At 39.7% G+C, this 16197-nt stretch overlaps 2 protein-coding genes across 3 annotated transcripts in view; both read right to left on the reverse strand.

Annotated features, from left to right (window-relative positions):
- Positions 1-2867, reverse strand: part of LOC307036162 (uncharacterized protein) — a 69382-nt gene extending 66515 nt beyond the window's left edge. Inside the window, exons 1-2 of one of the 2 annotated variants that reach the window (XM_079676238.1) lie at positions 2562-2867; positions 1899-1952 (exon numbers count right to left, since the gene is read on the reverse strand). In XM_079676238.1, the coding sequence (XP_079532364.1) occupies positions 1899-1906 (8 nt within the window). In that variant the 5' untranslated portion in view covers positions 1907-1952; positions 2562-2867. The remainder of the gene's footprint in view (positions 1-1898; positions 1953-2561) is intronic. The other variant, XM_079676237.1, reaches the window with a different exon arrangement.
- A 9884-nt stretch (positions 2868-12751) lies between these two features.
- LOC307036163 (uncharacterized protein) lies at positions 12752-15302 on the reverse strand. The gene is made up of 3 exons (XM_079676239.1): positions 14830-15302; positions 13747-13862; positions 12752-13605 (listed from the first exon to the last, which is right to left on the reverse strand). Exons 1-3 carry the CDS (start codon positions 15161-15163, stop codon positions 12841-12843), a joined length of 1215 nt encoding a protein of 404 aa, XP_079532365.1. The 5' UTR covers positions 15164-15302; the 3' UTR covers positions 12752-12840.
- Between the last annotated feature and the right edge of the window lie 895 nt (positions 15303-16197).

Below are 16197 nucleotides of genomic sequence, written 5' to 3' on the forward strand. Positions count from 1 at the left end.
TTCCCTCGAGTTATTACGTCACAGCGTATACTTCAGCGGTATATCAAAACAACGGCCTGGGGTGCAAAACGCATCAATGAAAGCGACCCTCTACCACACAAAACAACACCTGTAAATAACCCTATTTGTGTTCTTTGAAATTGAAAAGGATATTGCATTGTGTTTGTTACTTTCGTTTTAGTTGTATGTTTTAAGTGTAATTTGGCATGCTTTTATTTTGAAGGCGAGTTAACGCTGTTGACAGGAAGTTGTTGTTGCTATGGAAACAAGAAAAGTTTCACAGCGGGCGGAACTTGTCATAAAGTCCGCGATAATAACACCCTCCCATTTAGAGGGAAGATATGATTGGTCAATTGTACTGTCATTTGACATTACTCTCTCGTTCAGTTACTATAGCGGGCCCTCTGTGAATTCACAGCTGGACCGCCTGGACGTCCAACAGCTCCTATCTTCACAGTAACTCGCAGAGACGAGCTTCTTTCATTTAACCCTTCACCTTCCAACAGAAACTGAATAGGCAGATTCGAAGGATTTATTCCTTTGGAAATGTTATTTTAAATACAATTAAATCAAGTTATTTTGGTAAAACTAATGAAAAATATAACAAAAAAAATATGTATCTTTTTTTAATGTTTTTAAATATTATTTTGTAGAATATCTTAGGCCCTCACAGAGGGCCTAGAGGGCCCTGACGGCTCGCCACTGGTATATTGGGGTCCCAAACCATTTAATGCTTTATAAGTTAACAATATAATTTTAAAATCGATTCTGCAAGCTACTAGCCAGTGCAGAGACCTGAGTACTGGGGCGATGTGTTCTACTCTTTTTGTTTTGGTCAGGACTCTGGCAGCGGCGTTCTGGATTAGTTGTAGTTTTCTAACCGATTTTTTACAGAGACCTGTAAATACACTATTACAGTAATCAAGCCTGCTAAACGTAATGTCCTTGTGTTAAACCCTGCGAGAGAGAAAGGTTTGAGCTCCATACTGTTTCAGAAATAAAGCTAGAAGTGGTTGGGAGCATAACATGGCATTTAATCACTGCAGCGTTTAGCTGAGTTTCTCCCAGTAGAAAACTCTAGGGGAAAGCTGCGTGACACTACAAAGGGGCGTGGCTATCAGCAGCTACAAAGGGGCGTGGCTATCAGCAGCTACAAAGGGGCGTGGCTAGCAGCAGCCGTTCCATTTAAAGCAGAATCAGCCTGTTTGCAACAGGGCTGGAATAGAGGGGTATGAGCAGTATGAGGCATGGCTATAGGCGCTTTCACACCGCAGTACTTTTCCCACAAAGGTTAATCAGAACTTAGTTCATGAGAACTCTTTAGTTCTCATGAACTAAATGAGAGTTTGAGCATGGACTTTCACTCCCAGAATTAATATCACGCACGCATTGTAGTTCAAAAGTAAAGATTCTGCTTTATTTGTCCTGCTAGATTCCTTTTGATTGTCCGTCTATGTTTCTTGTAGTTATTTAATTTGCTATTTTTACTGCACTGTTAGTGTACAGTTGTATTATTATGATGCTGTATTTATTCTATCTTTGTAACTCCGGCACAGACTTATAAATAAAGTCCTACTTATCTTATCTTTTCTTGTGAGGAGACATCTAATACTGTGGACGCATTATAAGTAGTGCAAAGTAAGTGATAAAGTCAAACTGACCCTTAGTACAAATATTATTATGATGATAATGTAAGATCTGTAGTATAATAATATGTTTTATTATAGATCGAATCATCCACCATCACCATCTTGACTGCAACAAAGTGCATCTTGATTCACTTTGCACACCACACAAGATGTTCAGTGAACCTTGTGTCATCCTTTCTAGCTGTTTCAATAATAATGTGGTAACGTAGTGAAGCAACATTTCAGTGTGTTTGAGGAACTAGTACTCACATTGCCATGGTGACTGGTTTACAGGAACTCTAGAAAGGAGCACCCATGAGTTTTCTGGACGGAAGAAAAAAGAAAATATATTCAAACGACAAACCCAAAAGACTGTTTACGAAATAATGTAAATTAAACAATGTGAAACTGGAGGGCTGGCCAAAAACATCAGGGAAATCTGAGCCAGCCACATTAAAGGAGCCATAGGATTATGATTAGGATAAAACAAGTAGAAAGTAATGAAGTTGCTGCCAGTATATTTACGGGGATATAAGTACAGTATGTGGCACAGTGTTATACTACAACTAGGTTGCTATAGGTATTGGGTAGTGCAAAAATATGGTCTTGGTCTTCACCTTTACAATTGGGTCTATTTTGTACTACTATTTCTATTGTTTGGTCGGTTTAGTGTTTGTATTTCTTGCATTACTTGGAATTGCGAGGAAATAAATGTGACTTTTTTGTCACAATTTGAGCTTTTGAAAAGTCCACATTTCAGATTAAACATTACACAGACCGTGAAACCCCCAGTAAGTGCTCAGTCAAACACAAAGATTATTATACGTTATTATTACAAGATAGCTGCCATATTTTGACTGGTTTTCTGAGTCTTTTCAAACATTTCAAAATCAAATAACTTTGACTCAGAATTCTGCCTAAAAGTGTTCTTACCTGTTTTGTTGTTTACTGAAGATGAGGAGGTGGAGAGAAGAAACTGTTTTAAATACCAGTCGGGGCGGGGGACAGGATGCTCTTTGGTCACGTGATTTCCCAGAAACATTCTCAGATACAAACACATGAGTCCCTCCTTAAACTGCACAAGTAGCAGTAGTAGCAGTTTGCAATGAACACCTTAATCCCTAGGCTCCTGCAACAGTGAAACATACAATATAACAAAGACTTAAAAGGATGCATTACATTAATACACACAATGTTTACAATTATTTCGTTTTTAATTACTGCACATATTTTTATTTCAATTCTATTTCTACGATTTCAATCATATTCTATTTAAATACTGCTATATTTTTGCACCACAACATCTAGTAAAATTCCTCGTATGTGTTAACCTACCTGGCAATAAATGTGTTTCTGATTCTGATTCTTCTGATTCTGAATTAAAATAGTGCAACAAAATAGTGAAATATATAATATATTAGTGCAAGTAAGTTGCAGGAATAAAAAGAAATACACAGAAATGAAACAAGATAAAACAGGAGGTAAATATACACTTTACAGTAGTATAAATACTTTATGGTGTAATAATATTTAAATATGTGGAATAAAAACAGATGTACACTTTGCTAAAAGCTGACATTGTGTTGAGGACCGCTGTATAGCCCAGATGCTGGGGTTGTGAATGCAAAAACATACGTGTCTCTTCAGGTAAACCCCTCTCTCACACATACCAAAGAAATCAGAATCAGAAAGCCTTTATTCGTCACACAGCGGGGAAACGTACAGGGTCAGAGCAGCAAGGTGCCGATAAAAGGCAAGAGGAACAAAAATAGACTTGCATTTTAAATAAAAAATAACCTTTGTTCATCCCCCTATTCAGTTTTCACTGGTTTGTGTTTTTTAATAGACACTAACAGTTATACACCCTATACAGAATACAGGTAGCAGGGAGCAGTTAAAGGCTTTCTTTTTTTATAGCATGTGCTTAATTTTTGTGAAAATTCTTTAAGTAACTTTTAATTTTTTAATTTATCTTTTATGGGAAGACAGATTAAAAATATATATACAGCCCAGAATATGTTCTACAAGGATGGGGAATCAAACCCACACCTCACAGTGATCTACATATGGACTGCCTGCTTTAGCCACTGAGCTACAGCAGCTCATGCAGGTGGGATTGATTTGAAGTGACTGAATCTTTTTCCCATGCCTACTTCTAAACTAAAGAGTCAAATATTAAAGGATGTGTCCTGGCTCCTCAGTTACGACTCTATTTTAAGTATTTTAATTTAAATGTTCACCTTGATACTCTTTAACAAATTGTACCTTCCATTACATTTAATGTTTTCTGTTCTTCACTTAAAGTGCTAATACTGCAGTTCACGTACTATTTGTTGTTGAATGCAGACAATTACAACTTTACACCTCAAACTGTGACTTTTTGCTCTTCCCCTATATCTGTAGTGCAAAGGATTGTGGGTCAGAAGTAAAGGCACTTTCACCTTTTTAACATAGTGATGGTGCGACCACTGTACGGAGGTGTTTAAGGACCAGCCTCTCCAGCGACTTCATGGCATGTGATGACAAAGCCACCGGTCTGTAGTCATTGTGTGTGCGTGGATGTATCTTCTTCGGCACAGGAACCAGGCATGTTGTCTTCCACAGGGCAGGGACGGTCATCATGTCCAGGCTCAGGTTGAAAATGTGCCGAAAAACTGCACACAGCTGAGTAGCACATCCTTTCAGCAGACTGGGGCTGAGGCCGTCAGGCCCTGCAGCCTTCCTTGAGTGTAGGCGGCTGAACTCTCCCCTCACGTCCTCTGCAGTGATGGTGGGGGCATGCACAGTGGGGCTGAGAGAGAGCCCTGGTCGGGGGGGGGGGGGGGGGGGGCAAGAGGGGTGAGATGGATAAGTTGGGAGGAAAGGCTCCCTGGGGGTCACAGGGGGTGAGTCACAGGTGGATGAGCTGGAGGAGCTGGAGGAGGGAGGGGTGGTAATCTCATCATCAAACCTGTTGAAAAGGGGTTTAAGTCATTGGCCTCCTGTAGATCTCCTCCCATCACCTAGTCAGTCTTGTTTCCATAGTGATGGTTCTCATCCCACGCCACACTTCCCTGGTGTTGTTTTGGGCCAGTACTCTCCAGCTTCCTCCTGTAGCACTCCTTGCCCGTTTGTACAAGTGTATACAAAACCCAAAATAAACAAAAATACAATGAAAAGGGCTAAGGCTTTTTATATCAATCATATTCCTCTATTACGCTCAACAATCAACAAAACTCAGGATTCAATTTATTTAAATTAATTCATAAAATTTACAAAAAAGATAAAGAAAACAATGTCCCTTTGAGACAAGTTGCTTCCAGAATAGTGGCGATCTGCTCTGATTCTGCTCAAACTGTACGCTTGCACTCACAAAGGAGCGCACGGAGGACAGTCCGCCCCGGGTGACATTCGCACCGGGAACAGGGGGCCCTCTCTCCCCCGAGGAGAGAGGGCGCAGCAAACATTTTGTCCACGGCCCCAGGAAGTGGCGAGGTCCGGGTCAGTCCGGGTCCTTCTCCAGGTCTTTTATTTATTTATTTTTATATTTCAGATTCCTCCGCGTACCACTAGTGGGAGCCGTACCACAGGTTGAAAACCACTGCATTAGATATTCTTTCAAAGCAACTTTGCTTCACTGATTCAAGTATTCACTATTTGAATGTCCATACTGAGACAGTTTTGAAAGTAAAATGTTGGTATTGATGAGAATCCTTTACATGACGACAGCATGTGTGACCAGAGGGACAGAAAACACTGGACAGCGCCCGTGGTTCGATCCCGCGAGGAGACAGAGAACAGGACGAATTCTGGAGATGAATTGTTGTTCGAAGTAACCACTGAGCTAAGCCGGCGCAGATGTTCAGGCAGGTGGGTGGCTTTATAAACATGACAAGAATGACATGTTGCTTGAGACGTAGCAAGGAATAAAAGGAAATGAATCTTTCTTCCAGTCAATAACTGCAATCGTGGATAAAGAACATTGAGAACAAAAAGTGACAAATGCTTGGATAAAATAAATACAAAACCAAATAAACACATGACTATCGAGAAATAAATAAATAAAGAAAACATGCAAGACTTTTCTTTGCCAACATGTATGTCTATGTTTGGCCGTGGGAAATGTATTTACTGTAAAATGACATGGCACGTTATGGAATTAATTCGTGTAATACAATGTCATTTACTGAAACAAAATCAACATCAACGTTAGTCTTTCAGAGCAATTTTGCTTCACTGATTAAAGTCTTTGCTATTGTAATATACAAACTGAGACCGTTTTTGAAAGTGGGCTAAAATGTGGGAATCGATGAGAATCCTTTACATGACGACAGCATGAGACCAGGAAGACAGAAAACACTGGACAGCGCCCGTGGTTCGATCCCGCGAGGAGACACAGAACAGTCAACGTTTGAAGTAACCACTGAGCTAAACCAGCGCAGCACTCCACTCTATGGGTGGCTTTATAAACACGATAAGAATGACGCGTTGATTGTGACATCCATATAAGGAAGAAGAAGAAGAAGATTAACCTTTATTAATGAATGGGGGAAATTAATAGTTTTTACTGTCCAGAAATGCATCGTGGATAAAAATATGGAGGACTACAAATGACAATTGCATGTAGCCTAGAATAAATGCAAAACCAAATACACATGTGACTATAAAGAAAGGAAATATTAAACAAAAAAGATAAGACTTTTCTTTCCAAACATTTATGTTTTTATGTTTGGTCGAGGGAAAGTATATTTACCTTAAAATGACATGGCACGGTATGAAATGATTTAGTTTAATACAATTTAATTTACTGAAACAAAATCAACATCTACATTAAATATTCTTTCAAAGCAATTTTGCTTCCCTGATTCAAGTCTTTACTATTTGAATGCCCAAATTGAGACATATTTTGAAAGTAAAATGTTGGTATTGATGAGAATCCTTTACATGACGACAGCATGACAGAAAACACTGGACAGCGCCCGTGGTTCGATCCCGCGAGGAGACAGAGAACAGTGAACGTTCGAAGTAACCACTGAGCTAAACCAGCGCAGCACTCCACTCTATGGGTGGCTTTATAAACACGATAAGAATGACGCGTTGCTTGTGACATCCATATAAGGAAGAAGAAGATGAACCTTTATTAATGAATGAGGGAAATTTATATTTTTTCCTTTCCAGAAATGCATCGTGGATAAAAATATGGAGGACTACAAATTACAATTGCATGTAGCCTAGAATAAATGCCTAACCAAACAAACATGTGACCATAAAGAAAGGAAATATTAAATAACAAATATAAGACTTCTCTTTCCAAACATTTATGTTTTTATGCTTGGTCGAGGGAAAGTATATTTACCTTAAAATGGCATGGCACGGTATATGGAATTATTTAGTTTAATACAATTGAATTTACTGAAACAAAATCAACATCTACATGAAATATTATTTCAAAGCAACTTTGCTTCACTGATTCAAGTCTTTACTATTTTAATGTCCAAATTGAGACATATTTTGAAAGTAAAATGTTGGTATTGATGAGAATCCTTTACATTGACGACAGCATTAGACCAGGAAGACAGAAAACACTGAACAGCGCCCGTGGTTCGATCCCGCGAGGAGACAGAGAACAGGAAGAATTCGAGATTGCTTGTTGTTCGAAGTAACCACTGAGCTAAGCCAGCGCGGATATAGAGGCAGGTGGGTGGCTTCATAAACATGACAAGAATGACGTTTTCCTTGTGACATCCTTATAAGCAGGGCTGCACACACCCCACCAAAAAAGGAGCACCGGATCATTTGAAAAAAGACGCATGCTCACCAACATTGAGAGAGAGAGAGAGAGAGAGAGAGAGAGAGAGAGAGAGAGAGAGAGAGAGAGAGAGAGAGAGAGTGAGTGAGAGAGAAAGAGAGAGAGAGAGAGAGAAAAGAGAAAGAGAGAGATAGAAAAGAGAGAAGAGAGAGAGAGATATTTGCGAGTTGCATAAGAACTGGTAAGATAGCAGGGTTTCACATATACTTTACTTGGGCGGGCCGCCCAGGTATATTAACGGCCGCAAAAGTATAATTCGTGAGCCATTTAGCTTTAATTTTTTTAATACGTCCTCGACCACAATGGCATCTGCGATCCCTCGCTCTACCCCTCGCTATCGCGCGAAGGGTCTGCTTTATGCGCTCCGCACAGTAACCTTGCTGTGAGGCACGGGCGAACAGTTCATGAGCGTGCTCACTAGCGCACCCCCCCACCCCCCGTTCATAAAGTCAAGTACCCCTCAAAAGGTTGGGGAGGTGATAATATTATAAACAAGGGGATACAACTGATATATTGTATGAACTGTTTAAGTGAGGACAACTTTGAAATAAAAGTCCTGTTTTTTGCATTTATACCTTTTTAGATATTCATCATTGATTTTGCTTTACAATTTATTCATTGTAACCCTTTTTAATCATTTGTAACTGGATATTATTTGTAATAAATAACCCGTGGATACCCATGACTTCCCTTTCCCTCCAGCTTGTGTTCAGGCTGATCTGCCACCTGGTGGCTTTCTGCCTGAACTGCATCTGCACTTTCATCCTGGAGTCTTTGACAGAGGGCCACATGTAAAACACTTCCTTTGTTTAAAATGAACACAACTCCACATGTTCTAGGTCCTATGGGGTGCTAGAACTACACATTATACTATATACTATAATAACTCGCACACCATCATTACATTGGTTTCAAAAGATTGTTTGTTTTAGATTAAATAATCCAAATAATAATCCAAATAATTCTGTGTTACCGAAAATAAAGTATATCTTTATAAAAATACTTTTTTCTATAATTGTTTCCAATAAAAAAAGGCATTTGTTCCCTCTGCACATTTAATTTAATAAAATGTTTAAAAAGTGATAGTACTTTTACTTCTGACCCACAATCCTTTGCACAACAGATATAGGGAAGAGCAAATGGTCACAGTTTGAGGTGTAAAGTTGTAATTGTCTGCATACAGCATGCAACAACAAATACTACGTAAACGGCAGTATTAGTACTTAAAGTGAAGTATGGAAGAAATGTACATGTAAACTGTAACTCAAAAAAATGAGGGCAACTGATTGCTGCAAGTATTTTAAGTTAATCAACTCAAAACTTACAATTTTCAAGAACTTCAATAATTGGATTAAATGCTACATGTACCTATTGATTACAGTACAATTAAAATGGCTTATTAAGTCAACTCAAATATATTCAGGTACTTTTAGTTAAAGAGTTTCAATGTGAACGCTTTGACAAGGCGGGGTAAGGAAGGCAGTTAGGACCCAAGTGCAGCACAAGGTACTTTGCAGAAAATGGTTTATTGTCAGGAAAGCAAGGCCAAAAAACCAACACCAAAACCAAAAAACTCAACTTGGCACATCAAGGATCTGAGAACAGCTGCAAAACAAGCAGAACTTAAATACCAGCAAGCCTAATCACAAAGTTCACAAATGATTTTTTTTGTGTACACTTATTAATCCCACCCCTTCTCCCAAAAACTAAATTATTAAAAACGTTTTTTCTTTTTCTTTTAACAAAATGTATCATAACATGGGGGGTGAACACTTTCCAAAATAAAACTGATCATGACACATTTAAACCAAAATGGAGTCGTAACTGAGCAGCCATTACACATCCTTTAATATTTTTGAATGAGGAAACATATTCCACATTCACTATTCCTTGTTGTGTACGAGTTCTGCAGAAAATAAAACGTTAGTTATCTAAAGCTGTCTGTTAGCATTAGCAACTAGCATAATGCTGAGATATACAAGACATGTTGTTCGTTTTTACTTATTGTGTTTTTATTATCTGTTGAACGATTAAGGGTTCCTTCGATTTTTCTTTATTATTCACAACGTGTGCCTCATTTCTTTTAAAATAATAGGTTAATCTTCTCTTTTTACTTAATCTGCACTGAACTTCTGCCGTGTTGAATACCTGCAATTTCCCTGGTGCGGGACGATAAAGGGATTCATGTTCTGTATGTCCTTGTTGTTATTAGTGGAATGCTGTGCCACTATAGCTCTTCAAATCTTTAATCATCTTTTTCTTATTATTTCAACCAATATTTTGCCGTCCAATAACTTCAGCATACTTTCAGCTACAGAAACCATTCAAATATCAAAAATATTCAGCCTTTTCAGCACATGATGAATATGTTACACTTTTTGAAATATTCAGCTTTTTAAACTCTTTTTTTAACATGGAACTCAATGGGAGATGCCTTCAAATCCTCTTTTACCTACATCTAGCGCCAAATGCTAATCCTTCCACATACTTTCAGCTAGAGACTTCATTCCAACTTTAAAATGCTCACAAGACCTTCAGGGCTTCAAATGTTATTCAAATTATTCATATCTTTTACACTTTTTGAGATATTTAACTTAGTTTGGAGCTTGGTATAGAGGCCTTCTTCAGATTTTAACATTAGTGTGTGTTAAGTCTAAAGTGCTTTGATCTCAAAACAGAGTGGAAGACAGCTTGAAATTCGCCCAATTTTTTTTTCTTTAAACCTGCCATAACTCCCAAACCCTACGCTCCTTGGACATCATTTTTCATGAGAAACATAGGAAAACCTCTCCTACGTTGAAACATAACAAACAATTGAAACATCTACAAGAACAATACAACCTGGCTTTCAGATATTTCACAATCTACCCGTAGGAGCAGGTGCATGAAAAAACCCAAAATAAACTAATCAAAAAGAGGCAATAACATTTAAACACAAAATAAACAAAAATACATTGAAAAGGGCTAATGCTTTTTATGTAAACCATATAGGGGCAATAGCCGCTTTCACACCATAATAATTGACGGGGCACTAAGTACGGCAAAGTACTTGGTGTACTTTGCCGTACTTAGTGCCCCAGCAATTATTACCAATCGCGTCCACACTGGAGTACTTTTCCCTGTGAGAAGATTACGCAAATCAAGCCGCTGACGTCACTTCGTCTTCTTCTGCTTTGGGTTTACTGGCAGGCCGCAAACAACTTCACGGCGTATACTGCCACCTGAAGTCCCCGGCCGGAAGTCCCCGGAGTTGGGGACTGGCTTCAGTAGAAGCTGCTGGGACTCCCAGATAAAATGGCGGCTTCAAAAAACTTTTCATATAGATAATGTATTACAAAAAGTCAATTACGGAATCGGTGTCCCACACCGCTCTCGCAATTTTTTTCCGCTCAGTCTCCGTAAAAAAAAAATTGCGACTGGAGCCCAGGAGTTCAACACTTTTAATCCCTATCTGATCAGATCAGATTTAGATTTTGGGGAGTTCAAAACCAAAAAACAGGATTAGGATCACTTTCATATCCGATCAGATCAGGAAATCCAATCCAAGCTTTAATCTGGATCAAATCTTCAAAATGGGTAGTTCAAACCGACAACACAGGACTGGGATCAGTTTGATCCCAAAAAACTGGATTACCCTGATCCCACCAAAGGGGTGGATTTCCAGTGGATTACAGAGCAAAATATATTGTACAATTTATTTTAAAATATGTTTCAATTTAAATAAGATGGCAAAGTTTGTTAACTGAAATAATACACCATTTTTAGCCTTCATGGGAAATACATTTTATTTTTTCCATTTTTGCTCACGTTTGTGGTGGCCTATTTTGTTTTCAACCAAATGTTGATGACATAAATGTTTATGCTCATGAAAGTATCACAGCAAAGATTGTCAATCACAAATGTAATTTAGATTAAAGTAAAAATATTTTCAACAAAAAAAAAGTCCATCATCTGTCATCCCCTTTCAAATAAAAAAATATAATTAGACATTATAGATGTCTCTGCAATGTGGTCTCTTGTCTTCCTTGTATTATTTTTCCTGTCCACTAGATGGCGATCGGTAGGATTAAAGCGCTGATATTCAAGATCTAGTCATCTTGAAAAATCGTAATCTGGATCAGGCTGATCCTATCCTGAATTGCTTTGAACTCCAGGGACAAAATCTGGCCAATTTGTCTGATCCTGGATCACAACAAATGGGATTTCAAAATCGGATCGGATCTGATTGAGATTAAAGTTTTGAACTCCTGGGCCCTGGAGACTAAAGGAAGACAGGCTTCTCCTGTTTTTTCAGCTTATCATTTTGATAATAAAAAATATATATTCTTGTTTGTGGTTGTTTTGGCGTTCAGGGCATACGAGAGGTGTAACATTATTTGAATACCAAAACTATAATGGGATAGAGTCTAGCTTGAAATACTGACTAACATTACTTGGTTATTTGGTGATAACTACCAAAGTAAAGTAACTTGAGATGCAGACGTCACGTAGCTTCTCAGACGAGAGGGGTGGCGACGAGAGTGTCACGTTACTTCTCTCGCGGCATAGTTCACGGCATGGTAGGCGACGATCAACACGATTGATTATCAAGTCATTGAGGTGATTGATTATATACTGCTGGGTAGCTTATGAAATTCACGTGACGGTTTCTTCATTCTCCCATTATCTTCCACAGTCTGTGTAGAAGTATGTCTTTAGCATCTGAATAGAGCCATCACAGTTTGTCTACAATGTGCCTCTCACACTTGACCACACCCCGAACGAATGGCACACACATTTCAGGGAATTGTTTTGTTATGAATGCTAAGTAAACCGTTTTAAGAATCCATGGTATTAAATCAAACTAATTGTGAATTTATTTTAAATGTTTAAGGCTGCAGAACCACCCTCCGATGGCACCAGCAGTGAAACCTAGACCAGCACCCCTGAGGAGCCCTTCCTCTCTGATGGTGAGTCAAGGCCCTGCACTCCCCTGGCAGAATCCACCATCTGTGGAACTGAGTCCACACCGGCACCGCTCGGAGAGGGGCCAGGCACACTCAGTCACTCAAGCACTCCAAGGCCTCGGGTGAAGCGCGGCAGGAAGATGCTGGATGAGTCCGTCAGTGAGGTGGCCCTGGAACATTTAACTTTGAAGGTCGAACATAATGACGACATCGCGGCCTACTCAAAAACCTTTGAACACAGACTGCGGCAGTTGCCACGTAATTTGCTGCCACACTTCCTGCATGAGGTGGACAATAGCTTCTTCAAGTATTTTAATGTTGTAGCTGTCCAAGATGGTCATTTTCAAATGTTTTAGTAGTTAAACCAATAATAATGCTAGGACTGTAACTGACAGATATGTAGGCACATTTTTATTTTTTCTTAACGCTGTGTGATTAAAAGAATAAACATAAATAGCAGGATAGGCACACATATTTGCTATATCTTATCCCACTGAAAAGGCACTGCACCGATACTGTTACAATATTGGCATAGTTCATCCCTGTGCTGCTTGGCTCGAGCTGAAGCATTGGTGGTGTGTGGCAGGGTGGCCTGCCGTAGGTCAGGGTCTTGTCTCCATCTTCCGGGGACAGTGTCATGATCGGGTCCTTCCTGGTCAACAACTCCCGCCATGTATACGCTACAGTTCTCTGTGAGCAGGAAGTTGTGCAGAGCACAGCAAGCCAAAACAATGCCCTCCACTTTGGCAGTGTCTTGAATGTTTATGGTAGTTAGAAAGACCCAAAAACGGTTGGCTAGGAGGCCAAAGGCATTTTCTACCACCCTCCGAGCCCGCGACAGCCTGTAATTAAAGATGCGTTGCTCTACAGCTAGCCTCTGGTTCGGATAGGGCGTCATGAGGTACTCCTTCAGGGGAAATGCCTCGTCTGCCACAATGGAGTAACAAACCGCCTGGTCAGAAGCAGGAGGGGGGGCAGGTGCAGGGATGTTGGATGTCCTAAGCTCCAGGGCATCCTGCAGGGAGCATCCACCAAACACACCACCTTCTGAAATCCTCCCGTTACAACCGACATCTACATTCAAGAACTTGTAGTTGCTGTCGACCAGTGCCATTAGCACCATGGAAAATGTGGGACGGGTGTTGATGTGTTTCCCATCCAGGGCACCTAGGCAGTTTGGGAAGTCCCACTGAGCCTGGAACCCATCAGCTACTTGCTGCCACTCTTCCACTGTGTCCGGGCACTGAAAAACAAAAAACATATATTTTTTTAAGACCGATGTTTCATATAGAGCATATATAGAACCTTTGCTGTTCCAATGCCTACAGGCCTCACTGTGTTACATAGAGATTGCACAGTAAGACCAATCAGTATCCACACATACCTTCAGGTATTTCTCTTTTAAAACCTCGTAGATGGCTGTACAGGTCTCAGGAACTAACTGCCGTATCGTTGACACTCCCACTCGGAACTGGTCGGAAAGGCTCCTGAAGCTTTCCCCTGCAAATATTAACAAACACATAAAGACTTATCTACACAAGCAGCCGAACAAAAAGCTCATTAGCTACACAACTACACGTTATAGTTTACAAGATAGTTGATTACTTTAGTTACTATGAAGATTCAGATTCATGATACAAAATATAATAATGAAATATTTTATCATGCATTATTATATAGGTTAAGATACAACTTTATTGATACCTTGGTAAATTCTCAATCTACCAAGCAGTACTTTCGGTACTTTAAGTACATTTGGTTTTGTACTTACACTAGTATAAGGTGACCAGATTTTCAAAATTAAAACCGGGGACATTTTGAGTTTTGCGGTCAAAATATCATTAACATATCCAATTTTCTTCACTGTTAAAGAAAAGAGGGGGACAATTCTGGTTCAATGTAATTCGAACACTTTAACTGTTGGATACAAACAGAAGGACGATAGCAGCTCATGAGACTTCAAAGGTCTTTTCTTTTGAAACTGTACATCAGATTGTCCAGATTCTCTCTGAGTGATTAGATGGGGTGTCCTGCTATCACCCTGGAATGAAATAAGTCTTTGATACTGGATAGTTCTTGTTTTATTCTTATCTAAAAACAGAGGGATGATAGCTAATATGAGAATTCAAAGGTCTTTTATTTTGAAACTCTGCATCAGATTGTCCTGATTCTCTCTGAGTGACTAGATGGGGTGTCCTGCTATCACCCTGAAGTGAAATAAGTATTTGATTGACTTCGAATGACTCTTTGATTATGGACACTTTACATTAAAATCAAAATATAGATGGACAATAGATCTAATTTGAGATTTTAAACAGCATACATTTAAAATTGTGCTTCAGAAACTAATGTTATTTTAGGAGTGTTGTGAGATGGTGTCAACATCAATTGAAATTAGTCACCTAAAGCATAATATACAATAATATACAAAGTGCTGCAATTTTAAATATAGCTTTAGCTTGCATACCTGTTGCCAAAAATCGCAGCGTAACCATCAGACGTTCCCCCACGGAGATACAGTCCCGGTAGTTGGTGTTTTCCCTCTGGATGAGTGGAGTGATGAGTTCCTTCAACGTGTGGAACTGAACAGGAAAAAGCCGAGCAAAATCTTTGAAATCTGGGATTTCATTTAACTCCAGCTCTCCACACAGGTTCGGGAAAGCCCCATGAGCTTCTCGCTGTCGTATCCATGATCTCACCCATTTAGTGCGGTTTCTCTTAATTGTGCGCTTCCGCCTCTTGCTATCTGCTTCTACAAGCAACAGGCCAAGGGCTGATACCGCCAGTGCCACACTGCACATGTTTTCGATTATAAGTCGTTATGTGAAGCAGTCTGAGATGGAAGAGAGTGAAAGTTGAACGCACATGCTATTTGTTGTTTGTATATATCACGCAGTCTGTCTTCCGGTTACCTCTTTTGAATGACGAATACACACTACCGCCGCCTTCTGGTAAGGAGAGTTATTGCCACTCACGCATGCGCAGTGCGTACGTCCTACTGGCCGTCGACTGAAGTCTGCAGTGTATTCCAGTTTTATAAAACGGACAAGTCAAATCAAGCAATCTGATTGGTTCTTAGCCGTGATATACTGAGCGTATACCACGGGTAGAATTGTAAATTACTTTTCACAACAAGTCAGTATCCCTCCGCGTCTGAGAAAAACAGTATACCGTTGGGCTGAAAAGCAAACTGCCTACTGGAACAAGAAAGCAGCGGAGAAGTAACGGGGCAGAAGCCCTCCTTTTTGACGCAGCGGTCCAGACATAGACATCAAACGGCAAAACATATTCAGTGTGCTGTTCCTTTGGCATTAGGGCAGGGATATCTAGATACTTTTGACGGTTTAACATAATGAATTGTGCTACTTTTAAAGCAAGCAACGATGTTTTCAAATCTGTAATCAAAGAGGTCCGCAAAAACGCTATCGACCAATCAGATTGCTTGATTTTGACTTGTCAGTTTTATAAATATATTTAAATTTCTTCCGTTACGAAACAAACTTACAAAGCATAAAATGGAAACATTTAAGATTAACTTCGACCTCCGGGGGGGGTCTTACTATAGTATTGAGGAGTGGATTGAGCAGTGCCTATCTCCAGAAAAAAAAGCACCTAAACTACGACATGCAGAGCTACGTGAAGAGCAGGTAGACCAACTGGAAAAGTACCACCATTCAAAAGCTTTTTGATGCGGGTCTTGAAACAAAGCAGAGAAATTATGACCGTTAGTGGCCACAGGTGCAAAAGCTCTCTCCAGACTTACTGGAAGCCCAATCTCGGGGACCGGAGAAAGTGGAGCAATATTCTCGCCACGCCAAGCAACAGCCTCGACCAA

Source organism: Notothenia rossii, assembly GCF_949606895.1.
Source record: "Notothenia rossii genome assembly, chromosome: 4".
Classification (NCBI taxonomy): Eukaryota; Metazoa; Chordata; class Actinopteri; order Perciformes; family Nototheniidae; genus Notothenia; species Notothenia rossii.